Here is a 21651-nt window from a genome sequence, read left to right as displayed (position 1 = left end):
ATAAATTTAGAACTGAAAGGGGCCATGTTGTCCAACCCCATCATTTTACAGTTGGGCCTAGAGAGGATGTGTGACTTACCCAAGATCACACAGGTGTGGCATTTGACTCCACAGGCAATACTCTAATAGCAACTGCCATTTTTATAGCACTTAGATTCAAAGCATTTTTCTTTACAAAAGTCTTGTGAGGTAGGTCTTACAAGTAGCGTTTTCCCCATCTTACTGATAAGCAAACTGAGTCTCAAAGAGGTTAACTCTCTCACCATGGGTCTCAGTGGTAATAATTGTCTGGGCAGGGATCTGAACCCAGGTCTTTCTTAACCCCAGGCCCCTGTGTTCCCCACTAGACCACACTACCTGGGGTGGGGGTAAGCTGATATCAGAAAGTGACATCTTGTTGAGGTTGAGTCTGTTCCCTACCCACGCTTATTTCCTAGATACTAAACTGATGATACTGTTAAGACAAAGAGGAAGTGGGTTACAGGCCTGGGGGACATCGTGCCAGAAGAGTTGTTGGACTCTTAGTAGTTCAGCCAGCCAAGGTAAATGAAATAGCTGGGCAAGAACATTGGCGGGCTCATTTTCTGAAACAATAATTTCCTGACACCTAAACATCCTAACTGGTCCTGGCAGTCTCTCTGGAGAGGCAGCTGTCCCCTCAGGCCTAGCAGCCTCCCCCAGCCCCTCCAGACACTCCCTGGTTCATTCAGTGACTTTCAATGACTGCTAGGGCTTCACAATTATAATCCTTGTATCACTAATTGCAGAGCGCTGCTTTCTTTAATCACCCCCTCATGGAAATGTCAGGCCATGATACGCCCAGAACACAATGGCCCCAGCAGTGCCCAAGTCACTGGAGGGAATCTGAGCATCATTAGTGCCAGAGGAAACTCTACTGTTGGGCTGGGGAAGAGGGGGGAAAGGCCTCTGTTGGGTAATGATGGGCTTACTCCTCCTCTGGCCTTGCTGTTCTGCATCACACCTGTGTGGCAGGCAGAAGTTAGATTCATCTGCTCTACAACACGGAGTAAGTAGCCATCCCCCCATGCCTCATCGCACCACCCACAATAGCAATGACAACGGTTTGCAGAACACCTGCCCCTCCCGCCAACCTGGTGACAGAGGTAGTGCAACTATTTCTTTATCTTCTGATCCAGATTGGTGATTTTATCCATCTGGGTAACTTCCAGTGTAGAAATTCCCTCCACCAAGGCAAAGCAGAACATTTGTAATTTAGAGTCTCGGAGGGTTGCCCAGAACACTGAGAGGTTATGAGGCTCAGGGCTACACAGTCAGTATGTCAGATGTGGGACTAAAGCTTTGGCCTTCCTGAATCTGAGGCAGGTTTTCTATGTACTATACCATATTGCTTTTTGTGAAGGTAATAATAATAATAAGAAAATTAATAATAGCTTACATTTATATAGTGCTTACTATGTGCCAGGCACTGTGCTAAGTGCTTTATAATCATAATACCACTTGATCTTTACAACAACCCTGGAAAGTAGGTGCTATTATTATCTCCATTTTATAGATGAGAAAACTGAGGCAAACAGAGGTTAAATGACTTAACTAGTGTCACACAGCTAGTGAGTTTCTGAGGTTGGATTTTACTATTATTCCTCTGATACTCGAGAAAGATCACACAACTAGTTAGGGTCAGAGGTGGTCCTTGAATTCTGAAACCAGCTAGTGATCTTACTTACCACTAGACCATGTGCTTACAGGGGGACAATGTGGGATCACAGGACTCATATCTCAGAGTTAGGGAACCTGAGTTTTGAGTAAACTGAAAAGTTCCATGAGGTGCACAACAATTTATGATGCTAGACCCCATTATTCTAGGCTCAGAATAGCTAAAATACCTGGAGAATGTTTAGCTAGTAGGGGCGGAGTCAGGATGTGGGTCAACTGGGGGCATGGAAGCTGCAGGAAGATCAATCCTTTCTGTCTCTGGGCTTTTGGTCCCAATGAAGGGGTCACAGAATTTCTGTCCTGTTCTTCCCAATCCCTTTCCCTTACCCCTACCTCATCCCAGCCTTTGGAGTAGCAGGCTTCAGAGATCATGTCTTATTCACTCCTGTACCTCTTTCAGTCCCTGGCGTGGGATCTTGCCCATAGCAAATGCTCCTTCAGACGGTGTTGAATTGAATGTCCTCCCTGGCTTCCTCTAAGTCCCTAAAGTGAAGCTGATGACTTTGCATAGCCCTTCCTCACTTAAATCCAATTCACTTACAAGTCATGATATCACCTAGTTGATGACATGATCCTCTTCAAGATCGAAGGACAAACAACATCAAAATCCTATTGCCTATAGGAAGCCTTTCCCAACCCTTCCCAATTCCAGTGCCTTCTCTCTGTTAAGCTATTTATCCCGAAAATAGCTTGCTTTGTATATTTTTGTTTGCATGTTGTGTCCCCCATTAGATTATAAGCTACTAGAGGGCAAGGACTGTTGAGGGCCTCTTTTTGTATCCCCAGTGCATAGCACAGTACCTGACACATAATGTTTATTGAATTGAATTGGATGTGCATGAGGTGTTTCAGCAGGGCCTGAACAGCACCCACAGGCCTTGAGGCCTAGTTGTATAAAGTGTGGGCCTTCTGTCCTGAGGAGGTGGGGGTAAAGGGACTGGTTAGATGGGGAAACACTTTGCCTGGAGGGGGCTAAGGAAGAAGCAAGGAGCATGGAGGAAAGGATAATGGTGAAGCTGGATGGAGCTGGCTGGTAAAGAAAGTCAAAGCAGACACCAAGGAGCTGGATTCCAAATGCTTCAGCTGGCTAGGAGGAAGTGTGATACAGTGGAAAGAGGCTCTGGAGTCAGAGGCCTTGGGTTCAAATCTTACCGTTGGCATTTATTGACTTTGTGACCTTAGGCAAATCACTTACCCTCCCAAGGCCTCAGTTTCACCATCGGTAAAGTGAAGGCTTTGGAAGAGATGGCGTTTCAGATCCCTTCCAGTTTTAGAACTCTGGTCCTCTGGCTTGCTGGAGGGAGCAATGTGGGGGACATGGATGGGTGAGGGAAGAATTGATAATGGAGGAGAGAAGATAATTCACACATTGATATAAATCTATAGGCTATGCTCATATTGATCCCTAGGATGCACAACTCATGATGCTGAACCCCATTGTTCTGGGCTCAGCATAGCTAAAATACCTGGAGAATGTTTAGCCGGTAGTGCAGAACAGGGATGTGGGTCAACTCGGGTCAAGGAAGTTGCAAAATGCTTCATCCTTCCTTCTTCCAGACTTCAGAAAAATACCTATATGGTCCCAATGGAGGGGTCAGGCAGGTTCTTTCCTCTTCTTCTCCATCCCCACCCCTACTCCCACCTCAGCCCAGCCCTTGGACTAGCAAAGCTCCAGAATGCTTTTAATTAAAAGGCTATGGGAACTCTAGATTAAAGCTTTAAAGTGGAGCCCCTTTATAGCCATAGAATAGGTTTGGGATGAGGAAGAATGGGTGGAACTATAATTTTTGTTGTTGTTGTTGGGTAAGAAGTCAGGTCCTATGATTTTTTTCTTAAAATATATTTTTATTTATTTCATTAAATGTTTCCCAGTTATGTGCAAACACTTTTTAACATTGATTCAAAAAACTTTTTGAGTTCCAAATTCTTTCCTTCCTTCCTGCCCCTCCTCTACCCCTTTAGACAGCAAGCAATATGATATTAATTATACATATGAAATCATATAAAACATATTTCCATATTAGCCATGTTGCAAAAGAAAATACCCCCCAAAAATCCCTCCAAGAAAAAATAAAGTAAAAAAAAATGCTTTAATTTGTACTCAGAATTCATCAATTCTCTTTTTTGGAGATGGATAGCATCAGAGTAGCTAAGTCTTTCACGGCTGATCTTCCTTACAATCTTGCTGTTACTATGTACAATGTTCTCCTAGTTCTTCTCACTTTGCTTTGTATCAGTTCATGTAAGTCTTTCCAGGTTTTTATGAAATTGTACTGTTCATTATTTCTTATAACAATAGTATTCTATCACAACCATATACCACAATTTGATAAGCCATTCCTCAATTGACTGGCATCCCCTCAATTTCCAATTCTTTTAGACCACAAAAAGAACTGCTGTAAATATTTTTGTACAAATTGGGACCTATGATTTCAACCTTGTTGGGGAACTCTTGAGGTAGAAACTCCCTCCTCCAGTTCATGTTGGCAATTCATATGCAACTTATGGTCTTAGAAAGCTGTCTGGGGCATCCAGAGGTTGAATGACTTGTCCAGGGTCACATAGCCAGGTATTTGAACCCAGGTCTTCCTAACTCCAAAGTTTGCCTTCTGTTCACTATATCCTGCTACTTCTCTGGATTGTGTTTTGTTATTTCCATATTATGCAGATCCCATAGGGACTGCATCAAAGTATAATGGAAGGAGTCCTGGGCTTCGAGGTTCTTACAAATAGGATTATGGAATCCAGAACTATACTCTAGACATCCTTGAATCCAAACCTGTCATTTTACAAGTAGGGAAATGGGAGACCGGAGTAGAGAGGGAAAGTGACTTGTCTAAGGTCACACAGGTAGTTAAGTAGCAGAGTCAGAATTTGAACCCAGCTCCTCTGACTCCAAATTTCAGTGTCTTTCTTCTACCGCCAAACTACCTTCCAGTTCTGCCCACTTGATGTGCAGACTTAAGCAAAGTCACTTGCCCCCCTGCTCTGTCTGTTTGCCCATCTGTAAAATGAGGAGTTTGAACTAGATTGGTCTCTAAGGGCCTCTCCCGCTCCAACATTCTGTGTTTCATGCTCTAACATTCTAATGTTCTAAGGTCCTTTTCAGATCTAATGTACTATACTTCTCTGGTTCTTTTCCCAGCCGGTGAGAGACCCATAAAAGGTCTCTAAGGGGTTAAGATCTCTAAGTCGCTTGCTCATATACACACACAGACACCCTTCTCACTCTCTGACGAAAACTTGTAGGAAATCTGCCTGTGCGTTTCCTGCTCAGCTTGTGAAGAAAAGGCAGGGGGCGGGGGAAGGGGTTGAGGGGCAGAGATGTGGGTCTGTGAGGGCTCCTTTGCCTTGCTGACAAAACGACCTGGAAGTGTGCCAGGGAACCCGGGAGAGATGGAGGGAGGGAGGCAGTGCATGTTAGAACAAAGAAAAGCCGAAGTCTCCTGAGACCCGGACCCGACTGGGGAGTCCTCAGGTCTGTCCTGGACAGAGAGTGGTGAGCACGGAGTGGGGAGGGGCAGTTGAGTGGCGCAGTCCTTTTGGCTGGTTGAATAAAAAAAACTGAAAGAATGGAGAGGAGAAGCAGAGCCAGGCTCTGAAGGAAGACAGTAAGTCAGGAAGAATATAGCAATTGGGTAATCAATATGTGTAACCCTTCTCTCAATGTGCTGCCCCTCCTCCTCCCCTTCTACCAGTGCACACACTAGTGGGGGGAGTTGCTGAGCTCCTGGAAGGAATGGGAGAAGGGCTAGGAATTTCTAGAGGTTACATCAGCATCCAGAGACTAGGCAGTTCTGCTAATGCGGATGCAGCCAGGGAAGCTGTAGTCATGAGACACCAGTGTCCCGGTTGGAAGGGTGGACCAGTGGGGTTGGGCCAGGGTGAAGTGTTTGTGATTCAGGAGAACCTAACTCATAGCACAGCCGTAGCTATACACAGCAGATGAACTCTGACTGCAGCGTGTTCCCTCTGACCCAAGAGGCAGGGCGGAGCAAGTCTAACTCAGCCCCTCAGTCAATTAGAAGGGCCATGGCTTGAGACTTCTTGAGATTGAGTCCTGAGTTTCCATTCTGATTCTGCTTTGGCTCCATTGGCTTCTTGTGGTTTGAGCCTCCTGAACCCAAGGGAGAGGAGAAGTGGGCAGAGCCATTTCTTCCCTTCTCAAGTGAAACTGCTTTGACTTAATTGAGTCAGAGCAGGGCTGATGGTAGGGGCTTAGAGGGGGTGGGGTAGGAGGTAGGGTACCTACCCTAAAGCCCTTTTCCAGGGTTCTTGTATCCTTTGCCTAGCAACCTGGCCTCCCCTCGCCCTCACCCCAGCTGAAAACCAGATTTCTCATGGCCTTTCCCCTGCTATGTCATTGCATGCTCCACCATCAGGGTGATCTTTCTCCAGTTGTGACACAGTTTTCTTTGGGTGCAGTGGGAAGTTATGTGCATAGGGGATTTCTTCTGTAGAGCTCCACAGTGTCTTTGGGTTGGTGAGCTGAATGAGGTTGAGCACTGTGGTATTGGACTCAGGGTTTACTGAGTTCTTAGCTTCCATTACTGTATGGGAAAGTTCAGCATTTCTTGGGTGCTCATTTGGTCTTGTAGTGAATAGAGTATGGCCCTTGAGTGCGGTATCTTTCATGTAACTTGTGTGTTTGTTGTGGGGCAGTGAATGACTTGTAAGAGTATTTATTGTTGGATAAACAGGTGGTGTCTCTACTCTGTGTCCTCTGGGAGTCAAAATGACTCAGGGACCAGCAGATGTGGTTGAAAGTTTGCTAATTAGGAGTCGAGTCCTGGGTTCTGGTCCAGGCTTCACCATTTACCAGCTATGTGACCTTGGACAGTCACTTTAATTCTCTGAGTCTCACTTTCCACTTCTGTCAAATGGAACCAATAACCCTCTTTCATGGAGGATTTTGAGCTAAATAGGACCTTAAAAATCACATAGCTCAACCCCCTCATTTTATAGATGAAGAAATGGTGGCCCAAAGGGATAAAAGAACCTGTCCAGGGTCACATAGTTTTGAACCTTAGGCTGGCTTCTACAAAAGTTTCAAGGATCAAATGAGATAAAAGATGTGAAATTTCTCTGAAAATGATTCTTTATGTAAAAATAAATATGGGATTATTATACTCTGAGGAGAAGTAGAAAACACAGGGATATGAAAGAAAAAGAAATTTTTTTCCCTCCATGGGAGACCTGAGTAGCTGCACTTTACAAGACAGCTAGAAGAGATGAGGCTAGCCCAGAGAGGTAATAGAAGCTCCATCACTTCACTATGATAATATGTCAGGGCCATATCCATGGTGCCAAGGGTCTTGGTTGATGGCGTATCAATGAACACGTAAAGGGCAGGCCACGCCAGTGTCTTGGGGCAGATGTGAACCCTGGGGACTTGTAGGACTCTGTAAATGAGAGGGTGACCACAGAAGACTGATGCTCTACCCCCTGTAGTCAAAGTGAGATTTCTGCCCAGGGTGACTCATCCCAAGTGACAGGAAGTTCCCCTTTTTACACTCCTGGGCCCTTGCGATTGGGTGGATGGTAACTGAGAAACCACATTGAAAAAAAAAAAGAAAACCTGACCCTTTAGTTGGCCTCCTGGGGCCCCTTCATCTAACATTTTTTTTCCCCCATAGGGAGAAAAGTCCACACCTAAGTCTTTGTAGAGTGAGTGCTCCTGTCAGTCACACCCATGTTAAGATGCTGGGCCAATTTGATGCTCTAGGCGCAGGGGTGGGGAACCTGCAGCCTTGAGGCCACATGTGGCCTTCAAGGCCCTTGGGTACAGCCTTTTGACTGCGTCCAAGTTTTACAAAACAAATCCTTTCATTAAGAGGAATCCAATTCAGTCAAAGGGCAGCACTTGAGGACCTGGAGGGCCACATGTGGCCTTGAGGCCCAAGGTTCCCTACCCCTGCTCTAGACCTTTTCAGATAGAACATTTGAATTCATTCAGCTTTATGGGTACTTGGAGTCTGGTCAGAGTTTGTGATTATAAGAGTTGAGAAAGGTCCGTATGCAACTATTTTTGGAGAGAAAGGGGTCTCCAGGGAGCTGTAGGGCCTGAGAAGCTAGTGTGTGACTTGGGCTACAGGCAGGCTGCCTCTTAAGGGGGCTGGGAGGAAAGCCAGGCCAACTGTCAGCAAGCATTTCTAAGCACTTACTATGTGCCAGACATTGGGCTAAACACTGCAGATACCAGGGCAGGTCAAATGACAGAGAGCTGCTGAGCTCCAGCACTAGCAGGGAGGTGCCCTGGAAGCAGAGCTGCATTTGGAATCAGAGGACCTGAGTCTGAATCCTGGCTCTGATACTTAGGGACAAATTATTTATACCTTCTGGGCCTCAGTTTCCTCATCTACAAAATGAGGAAGCCGTGACCTTTCAGATGCCTTTAGGCTTTGAATCCAAGATCTTAGCTCTCTACCCTGGCCGCAGACTTAATCCTTCCTTCCCTGCATACAGTGTCTCTCAAGGTCTTTCTCTTCCCTCACCCCATTTTACTCCTTAATATCTTAGAGATTCCCTCATTAAAGGCAGAACCAAATCTTTCAAAGGGCATATCCAGAAGCATTGTGGAATAGTGAGAGAGTACTGAATTGAGAGTCAAAAAATGGGGTCCAGGCCTCCAAACCCCCTTTTCTGAGACTGACTCAGCTTGCAGGAGTGGAAAAGTCACCTCGCTTCTCAGGGGATTTCTCCCTATCTATAAAGTAAAGGAGTCAGACTAGACCAGTAGTTCTCAAACTTTTTGGCCTCTGGTCCCCTTTATACTCTTAAAGATTATTGAGGACGGCCCAAGAGCTTTTGTTCGTATGGTTATATCTATCAATAGTTACCAAATTAGAAATTAAAACATGTTATTATTATAAAAATAGCCTTGACCTTGAGGACCCCCTGAAAGGGTCTTGGGGACTTTCAGGGTTCCTCCAGTATACTTTGAGAACCACTGGACTAGTTGGTCTCTAAGCTCCCTTGTAGTTCCAATGCCCTGTGGTCTGGGATTGAGGAATTAAGTAGTCTAATATTTGGAGCGGGGTTTGTATAGTTAGGATTCCTGCCTGGAGCTCTCCAACACTGCCTTCCACCAAGCATCCAAAAGTGATGGAATAAAAGCCATTTGGCCACTGAATGCTCCCAACTGACGTCATGGCCCGTGACAGTAGAGTCTGTGTCTTCAGTTGCTGCAAGTGGAGAGTGATAAAGTCAGTCCTGGGAGCTGATCCACACTTGCAGCTGCCTTCTGTGACCATTTTCAGCCTGGCCCTAGGAGGGAAGAGCTGATGCCAGGGAGAGCCTACCTGGCAGGAGGAAGGCCCAGTGAAGTGTGAGGCCTTTGGGCTGCTTAGGTTCTGCCTTATATTTACTCCCCTTCATCTTTCTTGCTCTCAACTCACCTTCTTCTCTCTTTTTCTTTTGTTTATTTTATTCTTTGAGGGGTTTTAAAAAGGAGCATGCTGTAGGGGAAAGAGCCTAGGAGTTTGGAAGAGCAGGGACTCAGAGGTAGGGAACCTGCGACCTCAAGGCCGCATGTGGCCCTCTGGGTCCTCGAGTGCGGCCTTTTGACTGAATCCAAACTTCGCAGAACAAATCCCCTTAATAAAAGGATTTGTTCTGTAAAACTTGGACTCAGTCAAAAGGCCACACCCAAGGACCTAGAAGGCCACATGTGGCCTCATGGCCACAGGTTCCCCACCCCTGAAGTCTAGGTTCTAATGCCAGATTTGCCATTTTGGAACCATGGGTGATGGATGCCTTCCCTACTCTAGGCCTCAGTTTTCCCACCTGCAAAATGAGGAGTTTGGGCCACACCAGGTTTTCTTAAACTTCTAATTCCATGAATTGGTACAAGTCCATGATGGCCATGAAAATGGTATAGTGGAAAAATAGTTGGATATGGCATCAGGATCACTTGAGATTCCACTTGCACCTCAGATACATACTTCCTGTGTGCCCTGGCTAAGTTACTTAACCTCTCTCAGCCTCAGTTTCCTAGTCTGCAAAATGGATTGTGGTGAAGATCAAATGAGATTATGTAAAGTGCTTTGCAAACCTTAAAGTGCTAAATAGATGTTAGCTATTGTTTTGATGATGACAAAGTGTATGGGTACACAAGACTTTTTGTTCTCAAAAATTCTTAATTCTTAAAATTACTGAATTTTTAAAAAATGATTACTTTTCCCACCCTGGCCCTACCATGCCCACCCATGACCTTCTCTTCTCAATAGCTCCCAGTCTCTTAGCTGCTCCAAGTCACTCACCTGGGGCTGTGAAAGGTGGGAGAGTCTCCAGTAGAGAATTTAAACATTTTGCCATCCAAGGTATAGTTTGGGATGGGATGTACTGGATGAGAAGATTCTGAAGGCCCCTTTCCAGGCCTGATGTTTCATAATTCTACATACTTGGGTCTCTTCTATTACTAACATTCTATAATTCCACCTCTTGAGTGGTGGAAAAGCACAGCTTAAAAAGGCCATCTCCTCTCCAAGACCTTTGTTTATGCCCCCACCTAGAGCTCTCTCCCTCTTGAAATCACTTTTGGTTTTAGTCCAGACCTGTGATTTTTCACTGAAATAGGGATCTCCTTCTGCCAATGTAGACTAGCAACTCTTTCTGTAATTTGTAGTTTTAAAGGTTGCTTAGGATGCCGAGAGATTAAGCAACTTGCTCAGAATAGCACAGTCAGTCTATGTTTAAGGTAAATCTTGAACCTGGGTCATCATTCCTCTTAAGCCAACTCTCTGTCCACTATGCCCAGCAACTTTGTATTTCCTTCTCTTCATATGTCACATCCCCCGCAGAAGAACGTAAACTCTTTGAGGGAGAAAGCGTGTTGAGTGTCTCTTTAGCTCCTACTGCCTTGTATATGGGCAGGTACCTTGCACATTTAATAAATATTTGTTGAGTTCTATAAATTTACTTCTTACTGAGCAAACTGGGACTGCCTTTCATTTGCCCAAGATTTACATTGCTTGTATTTCTGGGTTGCATAATGATTAGAGAGCTGGCCTTGGAGCCGGGAAGACTTGGGTTCAGGTCTACCTCTGACACATACAAGTTTTGTGACTCTGGGCAAGTCACTTAATCTCTCAGTGCTCTAGGCAACTCTATAAGATATAAATTGCAGAAAAAAGTGCCAGCCTGAATTGGTAGGAGTTTCCTTACCTGAGAGTTCCCTATACCAGGGAAATCATACCTCCAGTACCTGTCAAGTCCCCATGCTATCTCTATCCAAATCTCATATCTCTTGTCCTTGTGTCTCAAGATTTAGTGAAAAGTTCTCTACTTAAAATATTCTTTTCCTTTTAGGTAGTTAGAGGTTTTGTTTTCTTTACTTTAAGGAGAAAGTTATGCCAGTGACTACTCTGTAAATAAAGGCATCTGCCATCCAGTTGCCATTGCTCCATCTCCCCAGGAATGGTGTTAACCATAGGATTCCTTAAGAGATCCCTGAATGAGTCAGCTACGGGCTTGGAATCAGGACAACTTGGGTTTAGATACTTCCTCTGACACTAACTGTATGACCCCAGGCAAATCACTTAATCTCTCTGAGCCTGTTGGGGATATTATTATCTGTAGTACCTGCCTCAGTGAGGTGTTGGCAGAAGTATATTGGTAAATGTTTTAACAACTAGCTGTCGAAAAAATATATGTGCAACATAATTTTAAGTTTCCTTTGCATTATTATTAACATTTTCTCCATCACTTTCTTAAGTCTAGACAACCAACAGGACAATAAGTCAAGCCTGATTTGTAGCATTTGCTGATTTCCAAGGTATAAATGTTCACACTAAAAATTTAACAACCAGCTTTTGAGAGTCAATATAAACTTGTTCTAGCACAACCCTGGGTGATAGAAGTCTCAAATGAAACTGTGTATGTAGGTGCATCTAGGTGGTGCAGTGGATAGAGCACCGGCCCTGAAGTCAGGAGGACCTGAGTTCAAATCTGGCCTCAGACCAAACACTTGATACTTACTAGCTGTGTGACTGTGGGCAAGTCACTTAACCCCAATTGCCTAAAAAAACAAACAAACAAACAAACAAAAACCAAAAAAATGCTGTGTATGTAAAGCACTCATAAGCTTTGAAACACAGTAAAAAATCAGTTATTGTTATTAGGTAAATAAATATTTTCATATATTTAATTTTTCTTGAAGTGAGGTTTCCTTGTAGGCATCAAAATTCCTCTTTCATTATGTCTCCCTGAAGGAACGGTGCTGAGAAGAAAAGTCACAGGACCCTTTCCAAGCCTAGAGTGACATCATTGAAATGAAGAGACCCAAGTGACCTCCCTTGCCCACTCTGCTCCCTTTCTGGTCTCCTTCATCACTATACCAAATATGGCCAGTTCAGTGCCATTAACTTCCTAACCTGAAAGGTGAAGCCTCTTGGCTCTTTAACTAAATGGCTATGTAACCCATAGGCAAGTCATAAGTTTTTCCTGGGTTTCAGTTTCCTTGTCTTTAAAGTGAAGGACTTAGATGCATTACTGTCTTAGGTCTCCTCTATTTTTAATGGTCTATAGCCATTCATCAAGAGTATCTTGATATATGCTGAGGGGTTGCCTCATTATTATCTTCACTTTCTGGAGGAGGAAACTGAGGCCCAGTGTGGCAAGGCAGTTTAGTGGTAATACTAGACTTGGGATAAGAAGACCTCTTTTCATGTCCTGGCTCTAATACTACTTACTTATAAGTCAGGGAAAGACCCTTAGCCTCTTTCTCAGGCTCAGTTTCCCCATCTGTAAAATGGGAATCATAATACTTATGCTGCCTACCTCACAGGGCCATTCTAAGGGAAACATTTTGTAAACCTTAAAACACTTGGATAATTCATGTCATTACTGTTATTCCAGATGATGAAAATGAACTGGATGTAGACAGCCAAGGAAATTCCACCTCTTCTCTTTATGGGTCCCCTCAGCAAGACCATCAGCAGGACATGGCTGAGGATGGACTTAGCAGAGACACCAGGGATTTCCTAGAATCGCAGAGAATTGAATGCCGTAGTAAAGGCTGCCTACAGCGTGTGTATAAGCGCCGTTTCAGCTCTGACTACAGCATCAGCCCCACAAATCTGGAAGAGGCTCAGCGTGAATCTGAAGGGTCGCATTATGGCCAAGAGGAGGACAGGGTCTCAGGCCAATATGACTTTATCCTGTACCCCACCAACGTCCCCACTGAGCATAACCCGAGACCAGGTTCTGTGGGATCAACAGACAGCATTTCTGAGAGTATTGGTCAGTCTGGTGACAGCTTGAACTACCCCATCAATGCCCCCACTGGGCATAACCTGAGACCAGATTCTGTGGGATCAGCAGACAGCATTCCTGAGAGTGTCGGTCAGTTTGGTGACAGCTCAGAGTACCCCTCAGAATCAGAGGCAGCTTCATCTTTAGGTGATGGCCACCCAAGAATTACTCCAACTGAATCCTTTCGGAGTCACTTCCTAAGCTGTTTGTCCCCAGAGGGACTGCAACATACCCCAAGTGCTAATGGCAAAATGAACTCTGATTCTTCTTATGAAGAGAAGCCCGGTAGCCTTATGGGAGCTGTCAACCACACGGGGTGTGCAATCTCTCAGGACTTGTCCAATTCTAAAGCCCAGATGCCCCATAGTCCTGGCTATAAATTTGGGAGGGAGGAGTCCAATTCTCCTTTTCGATGGGGAGGAACCCAGCCCTTGGACCAAATTCAGAAGTCCAAGAAGGCGTCCCCTGCAGCGCTTCGTTCACAATTCAGTGGTTCGTTCTGCCCCTTCAGTCCCCCAAAGAGTAACACCCCAAAGAGGCTGAACCAATCCAGGGCTCCCAAGAAAGGGGTCAATGTGCCTTCTCACTCGTCCTCTGAAGTCTCCAAGTATGGCCGGGGGCAGCTGAACTACCCATTGCCTGATTTCTCCAAGGTGGAGCCCAGAGTACGGTTTCCTAAAGCTGAAGAGACCTACCGCCCTCCCAAGGGAAAGAACCACTCCAGGCAGTTCCAAGGTCCCACGAGACCTCTGGTCTTCAAGTCCCCTGCTGAGATCGTTCGGGAGGTGCTGCTCAGCAGTGGGGACAACTCCCCTCAGAAAGCTTCTCTTCCTTCCTACACTGTGGCCAGAGTGCCCAAGGAATTCAAGACACCTCAGCAGGCAACAGAGCTAGTGCAGCAGTTGCAGGTAAACCACTCCTGGCTCCCTGGCCACTGTGAGGCAGCTTCATTGCCAGAGGAGTCTCAGGGTCCCCATGCTTGCCTGCCTCAGTCTGAGGCTGAGTTGAAGGCGCCTCTCAGGTTCCTTCTATCTCTACTCTTCCATGACTCCAACATAAATACAAACATTATAAATTGGATATGTACATGCTACCTAATGATCATGGCTTGAAATAGTTAACATTTAACTTGAGGTCCAATCACAGCCATTTGGGTATGTGGTCATTTGGTTTCCAGGGGACCCATTTTACAACCACTAAACAAATGAAATAAACAGAAGGAAAAACAAATGGTGAGGAATGATTAAAGCATTATTTCTTAATTGAGAACAGTAGAGAACTGACCTTTGTATCAGAAAGACCTGGATTCAGGTACTGTCTCTGACTCATATTATTGTGTCTGTGTGACTGTGGGCAGATCACTTAATCTCTCAATGTCCCAGTCAGCAATCTGAGACCATAAATTGCAGAGTGGAAGCCAGTCTGCATGGGTAGGAGTTCCTTACTGGAATCTCTGTGTGCAAATGAAACCACAGTGAAATTTAAAGAACTGGGGGATGGTCAATGTCCTTTAGCATGGCTTTGGTATGCTATTTATTGTGTAATTACTCAGGGAGCATCTTTCTAAGGTGATGTAAGAGACAGAATCATGTCATATGGCTATTCCATTTGGTGCCCAGGCTAATAGACTTCCAACTGTGCTGTCTTTCGCTGCAGGAGGACTACCACAGACTGCTCACCAAATATGCAGAGGCTGAGAACACCATTGACCAGCTGCGGCTAGGAGCCAAGGTACCGAATTGAGATCATTGTTGACCATGGCTGATCCGAGCACGGGGAGCATCACCGGTTCTTTAGAGAGGAAAATGACTTGCCTAGTGAGAGTTTGCTCTCAGAAAGGGTATTGCTCCTCTAAATCTGAGCAGATAGTGTGGTATAATGGTGGCCACTGTTTCTATAGCACCTTAAGGTTTGCAAAGTGTTTTACAAATATCTCATCTGATCCTCACAGTAACCCTGTAAGGTAGGTGCTATTATTATCCCCATTTTACAGGTAGGAAACTGAGGCAGACAGCAGTTAAGTCACCTGAGGATGGATTTCAACTCAGGTCTTCCTGACTCCTGGCTCTATCCACTGAACCACCCAGCTGCCTACTAGAAAGAGCACTGAATTGTGATCTGGGAAGCCTGGGTTCTCATCCCAGTTTTGCTACTAACTCAGTCACTTCATTTCTCTGAATGTAAAGGGGGATAATAATATGTACCCACCCCTCTCTCACATGGCTGTCTTGAGAACTCCATGAGATGAAACAACAGCAGTCAAAGTGCTTTGGGAATTAGGAGCTGAAAATGAATAAGGCTAGTTTATATTTGTAGGATTTTTTTATTTTTTGCAAAGGAGAGACAACCAAGAATTCCTAGCCACATGCCACTTGTGCGCTTTCTACAGAACACCAGGCTTTCATGTCACTCAGTGGGGCTAGAGAATGAGCACATAAGAGTTGGAGCTGATGTCAGAGAAACTGGTTCCAATCTGGCTCAGTTGCTTAGGGACCTGTATGACCCTGGGCAAGTCACTGAACTTCCTTGGCCTTGCTTTAATCATCTATGAAGCGAGAGTCCCTTCTGCTCAAAATCCTGTGGTTCTATGTGGCATTGCCTGGCAGGCCGAGCAAATCCCCACAGAAGATTTCCCCCTGCCCCCACATCTCCTTCTCAAGTGCAGGTTTGTAGCCTGCATTTTGGTGCTTCCTCTTTCTGGGTTTTACTTCACTGCGGCTAAGGAACTAAAGCTAGAGGGGAGGAAACTGAGCTCTGTTGTAACCTCTTACAGCTTCCTGCCTTTATCCCCTCAGCTATTCTCTCTAATTTGGGGCTACAAACATAGGCAGGAGCTGGGGTCTGTTGCTATTTCCAGCCCAAGTGCCCTGCCTGTTGAGTAGCTGAAGTTCAGGCCTCTCCCTCACCTACCTACCCTCGTGTGACCCATTGCTTGAATCCAGACAGGAACACCGGCCTTTCTTCTTCTCCCCGGTTACTCCCACTTGTTCCACTTTGCTTCTAAAGCATCCGACCCTTTGAAATGTGTGATTGAGGGTTAGGCAAGATAAGACCAAGGGACAGGGTAGCGTCATAGGAAGATTGCTACAAGAGGATGCCAGAGACCTGAGTTCCTGTCCCGCCCTTCACAACTGACTTGGGCCAGTTGCTTAAAACTTCAGGTCTCTGTTTCCTCATTTGAAGATCATAGGAGGGTATCCTCATCCTGTCTGATGAAGATAAGAAGATCTGTCCTGCCTATTTTGAAGATCAAATGAGATCCTCAAAATAGATCGAGATCCATGGGAAAGCACCTTGTAAACCTGGAGGTTTGCAAGTAGAGAGCATGTAATTTGAGGGCCCAGGGGATCTTAGGATACATTGCTTTCCTCGAGGCCTCCGTGAGCAACTTCCTAGTTCAGTGTTCCATTAAGGAAAGAGGCCTCTGAGATGAATTGTTTAGTGGTCCTGAGGACAGGACCAAGAGGAATTCCCTGGCATCTCTCTTCAGCTCTGGCCTGTCTCCTCTCAATCATGTCAAGTATCACTGAGAATCAATGTTCTCCAAGCTGTGTCTTTCCTATTGTTTCTCCATCTCTCCACCATTTTGGCTCTACATGCCCTCCTCCTCTTGTCTTATACGCAGGGAAACTAAGTCAACTAGTCAACTAAGTCAACAAGAAAGACCAAGTAGAAGGAAAGAAGGGAAACAACCGTAGAAATAATTTATATGCACATAGTGCTTCAAGGTCTGCAAAAGGCTTTCCCTGTGACAATGTCTTGAGATAGGGATGTATAGCATGAAACACTGGGGTGACATTTACTTATGCTTGAAAAACTGCACAAAATGAAGGTGTAGGGAGCCTATAATGATATGACAGTACTTCCAACTATCAGAATTAATTAATGAATGTGTGGTCCTGCAATCTTTGACACAGGCATATCTGAGAGCATAAGGAATGACCCAGAAGGCCTAAGTAAAGATGCCACGGTCCACTATGAACCTTGTGAAAGAGTTACCATCATGAAGCTCTTTCATATGTGTTGTATCTGGAAACCTCCAGTCACTTGCAGTACAGTCTGCTGCATGACAATCTCCAGAGACATATTTAATAGAAACACAATCTTAGATACAGAGAATTTCTATCCAAGTAACTCTCCAGAACCTTTTATTTTTCCAAACCACACAAAGGTTTCATTTTGCTCTCTTTCTGATAATATAATTAGCTCTGCAGTGTGAGGGCCTGTTTAGAAATACCAGCCCAGCAGTCTGGGCTGGCTTCAGTTTTTATAAGCATGCTAAGAATGGGTGAGAGGCAGGGTGTACTGGCTCAGACTGGACAAGTCCCTTAACCTTGATTGCCTCAGTTTGTTCATCTGTAAAATGAGTTGGAGAAGGAAATGGCAAACCACTCCAGTATCTTTGCCAAGGAAACCCCAATGGAGCTACTAGGGAGGTTGAACTGTTGGACCTTTCAAGCTCAAGAGTTCTCAGCTGCAGTGGCCTAAACCAATCCAGCGTCTGCAATAATATGATGAGCCCCAAGGAGCAAGGACCACCAAGTGTCCTAAGGAGAGATTAGCCAGCCTAAACTGGAAACGAAGCAGGTCAAAGCTCCTGTGGTTGATCAGAATGGGTTTGGACTGATCAGTAGCCCTTGTGATTGGAGGAAGGGGGGAGAGAGACAGACAGACAGACAGACTGAGACAGAGAGAGAGAGAAAGAGAGAGAAAGAGAGAGAGAGAGGGAAGGGGGAGGGGGGGGGGGGGGGGGGGGGGGGAGGGGGGGGGAGGAGGAAGGAAGGGAGAGGGAAAGAAAGAAGGAAGGAAAGAAGAAAGGAAGAAAAGAAAGGAGGAGTAGGAAGGGAGAAAGAAAGAATGAAAGAACAAAAGAAAGAAGGAGAAGGAAAAAGGAAGAAAGAAAAAGAAAGAAAGAAAGAGGAAGGAAGGATAAAAAGAGGCTGATACCCGTCAGGGTGATTTGCAACAGCTGCTACTTTTCTAATGTACCATCAGTTGTCTTGTCTTGCTGATTATGGTATCAGTGACCCTTCTAACTTTCTAAGTCTCTCAAATGCCAGATGTGGCTCCTGGGGAGAACTCACTGTTGTAAATGTTCCAAATTTGCACTCAGCTTATATGGCTTCTGACTGCTCCCTGTTCCCTGGCATAGCCCGGACCCACTAGCGAGTCCCTCTTTCAAAAGGAGGCAGCTGTTCAGGAACACAGATGTGTGAGCTCCTCAGATCTCTCCCCCACACCTCTACCTCTCCCCCTTTTAATTCTTTTCATTTGAACCCATTGTGTTTTTTTTTCTCTTCCACGTGAAGCCTTTCTTTTTGATGAACCAGACAAGGGGTGGGGGATGGGGGACTGAAGAGCCCTGGTTTCTGTACAATTTGTTAGTCCCTTCCCAGATTCTTTACATCAGCATGATGGGGCGGGAGAAGAGAGGGAAGGGGGAGACACTTCCTTTTCCTTGCTTAGCACAGGACTAAAGGAGCACAGGGACAGGGAAAAGGGATGCTGAAGAAATGGTCCAGGGCCCCACATCCTCCAGTCCCACATCCCTCTCCTCTGTCCTATTCAGAATCCCTAGAGATTTGTGTTACCACAAATAGAGAAGACAAAGCTTTGCAGCAGGAACTGCCCCTGGGGTAGCCCAGAATCACCAATAGAAGTGTGGGGCGACTGGTCTCACAGAAAGAGGGAGGGTGAACAGATGGCGGAGGAGATTATTAAAATCCAGCTTTGTTCTCCATCAAGCCCCACAAGGGGGGAGGGAGAGGGGAGCCAAGCAGCTCTAATGATCTACACCACTTTGGAATAGGCTTTCCAGAGGAACGTGAAGAGAAGCTTAAACAGGGCCTCTGCCAGAAAAGAGGCTGCCTTTGTGGGGTACTCTCTTCCTCAGCATTAGCAGAGTGGGTCCAAAGTCCATGGTCCATGTCCCTGATGCAGGTAGACAAGCAAAAAGACTGGCCCCTTTGGGGTTTGTTTTTAAATAGACAGATGAATATGGTGCTTTGAAAAGAGTACTGGATTTGCAGTTGGAAGATCTGGATTTAAGTCCTGGTTCTGCCACCTGCATGGCTTTCGACAAGTCGCCTGTTTGGCTTCCAGCTTCCCCATCTGTACAAGGTACATCTGTACAATGAGGGAGCTGGTCTGGATGAAATCTCAGCCTCCTGCTTGTTCCAAATCCTAGGGTCCAGAATTTATGTATCCAAAGGAGTGTCTTCTTCAAGCAGTCTGCTTGGTAAGCTCTGTGCTTATTTTCGTAGAGCAGGTACGTGGCACAGTGGATAGAGTTCCACTATGAGAAGGGAAGTGACTTGTCTATGGTCAGACAATAAGTATTGGAGGCAAAGTTTGAATCTGGATCATCCTGACTCAATCATTATACCATGCTGTTTCTCCATCTCATTTGGTCTTTATATCTCCTTGCTGACAAAAGTCCATATAGTCAAAGTAATGATTTTTCTAGTAGCGATGTATGGCTGTGAGAGTTGGATTGTAGGGAAAGTTGAGCACTACAGAATAGACATTTTTGAACTGTGGTGCTGGAGAAGACTTTTGGGAGTCCCTTGGACAGCAAGATCAAATCAGTCAGTACTCAGAAATTAATTCAAGCTATTCACTGGAAGGTCAGATACTGATATTGAAGTTTAAATACTTTGGTCACATAATGAGGAGACAGGACTCATTGTTAAAAAAAAAAAACAAAAAACCTTGACGTTGGGAGAGATTGAAGATAAAAGGAAAAAGGGGCAGAGAGGATGAGATGGATTGATAGTGTCATGGAAACAATGAACATGAACTTGGACAGACTTCAAGAGACAGTGGAAGATAGAAAGGCCTGAAGTGCTCTGGTCCATGAGGTCACAAGGAGTCGGACAGACAACAGCTGAACAACAACAATAACAAGGTTCCTCAGAAGTGACCTATGAAGTAGGCAGCTTAAATAGATATCATCCCCATTTTATAGATGGGGAAACCGAGATTCAGATGGGGAAAATGACTTGCCCAAACCTCATCTTCTTTCTTCCTTGGAAAATCAAGCTTATGTATTCAAAAGGTCAGAGTGTTAGTTATAAGGAGCCTTGGAAATAATCAAGTCCAACCCTTTCATCTTAAAGATAAGGAAACTGAGGCTCAGAGAGGTTAAGGGTATGTCCCAAGATCCTTTAGTGAATTAATGATTAGTAACTCATTAGTAATTAATTCCAGCGAGTTGACAGCTGAGACAGAATTCAAGTGCTGGTCTTCTGCCTCCACCTAGTGTCCTCTCCTTGGCACTGCACTCGTTTTTCTCCTGGTCCCAGAGGCACGGTGCTCCCCATTTTCAGGGTGAATCAGTTATTTAAGACTACCAGTACATGGCCACCATTTATTTCCTTTTGGATTTCCTCTTTCCTTCGCTGATCTTAATTTCTCCCAGATATGACTTATCTTCCTATGTTCTTCACAGATAAACTTGTACTCTGACCCACCCAAGCCCAGCCATGGTGTTCATATGGGATCCATGCCTCATGGGACCAAGGTCATGTCCTTCACCATTCCTCAGGCTAGGATGGCAGAATGGCAGTCAACCACTGGATCACAGGCTTTGTTGGACTCAGGTGAGTTTGGGAGGAGGAAAAGGCAGAACTCTGGAAGCTAACGTTCTTAACTGCATTGCATTGTCCTTCAATGTCCCTATTATCCATCTAGTAGTAAGAGTTGTCGTGAGGGGAATAGGCTCCACGTCTGACAAAGAAGATGCCACTGAAAGGGCTAAAGGCACACAAAAATAGGAAAGAGGCCCCGAAGTCTCAAAGACCCTGCTCATACTTGGTGACATATCATTACAATTACTTTCCTGCCGCTAAGAGGTTCCTAGAACTTAGAACTTGAAGGACCTAAGAGAGATTATTTTTTCCAGGTCCATCATTTAACAGAAAAAGAAACTGAGGCCCAGATATGGAAAGTAACTTGCCCATGGTTACACCAATTCAAACCAAAGTCTTCCATTTATAACTCCCTGTAATTCCTCTGGAGAAGCTGGGTGGCACAGTGGATAGAGTGCCAGGCCTGGAGTAAGGAAGATCTGAGTTCAAATTCGGCCTCAGACTGTGTCACACTAGCTGTGTGACCCTGGGAAGTCATTTAACTGCTGTCTGCCTCAGTTTCCTCAACTGTAAAACAGGTATATTAATAGCACCTACCTCCCAGAATTGTTGGGAGGATAAATGAGATATTTGTAAAGTGTTTTGCAAACCTTAAAGTGTTATATAAATGCTAGCCATTATTACTGTTTATTATTATTATTATTATTAACTTAGTCAATGAAATCTCATATTAACTTCATAATAAGCCCTCCTCCTCACAGAATCTCAGAGTCAGAAGACTTCAGAAGCCATCTTGTTCAACTCATAACAAAATAAGACTCCCCCATGCAATATACCTGACAAACAGTTATCTAGCTTTTGCTTGAAGGCTTCCAATGAAAGGAAACCCATGAAAATGAAGGGGAACCTATTTCTTTTTTCATGGACTTTCATATTCTGTTTGGAGTTTGCTGCATTGTAATTTGCTCACCAATTGCATTGTAATTATTTGCATACAGGACGCATCCACCTGGGAAAGGTCTTCTAAAATAGAAGGTCCCTGATGGGTGGGATGGTGTTGATTTCTCTGAATCCTTGGCTCTGACCCTTTTCCCAGGTGCCTAGTATAGTGCTC

General features: G+C 45.0%; 1 protein-coding gene across 3 annotated transcripts in view; it reads left to right on the top strand.

The window, feature by feature from the left end:
- Positions 1 to 21651, top strand: part of LOC114047095 (AT-hook-containing transcription factor-like) — a 70460-nt gene that overhangs the window by 6799 nt on the left and 42010 nt on the right. For 2 of the 3 annotated variants that reach the window (XM_027867819.1, XM_027867820.1), the window contains 3 exons: positions 12553 to 13856; positions 14605 to 14679; positions 20399 to 20549. In XM_027867819.1, coding sequence (XP_027723620.1) covers positions 12553 to 13856; positions 14605 to 14679; positions 20399 to 20549 — 1530 coding nt within the window. Of the gene's footprint in view, positions 1 to 5029; positions 5174 to 12552; positions 13857 to 14604; positions 14680 to 20398; positions 20550 to 21651 lie in introns of those variants that run through there. The other variant, XM_027867821.1, reaches the window with a different exon arrangement.

This window comes from Vombatus ursinus, unplaced genomic scaffold (assembly GCF_900497805.2).
Source record: "Vombatus ursinus unplaced genomic scaffold, bare-nosed wombat genome assembly UNPS02014786.1, whole genome shotgun sequence".
Classification (NCBI taxonomy): domain Eukaryota; kingdom Metazoa; phylum Chordata; class Mammalia; order Diprotodontia; family Vombatidae; genus Vombatus; species Vombatus ursinus.
This window is presented reverse-complemented; position numbering and strand designations above follow the sequence as displayed.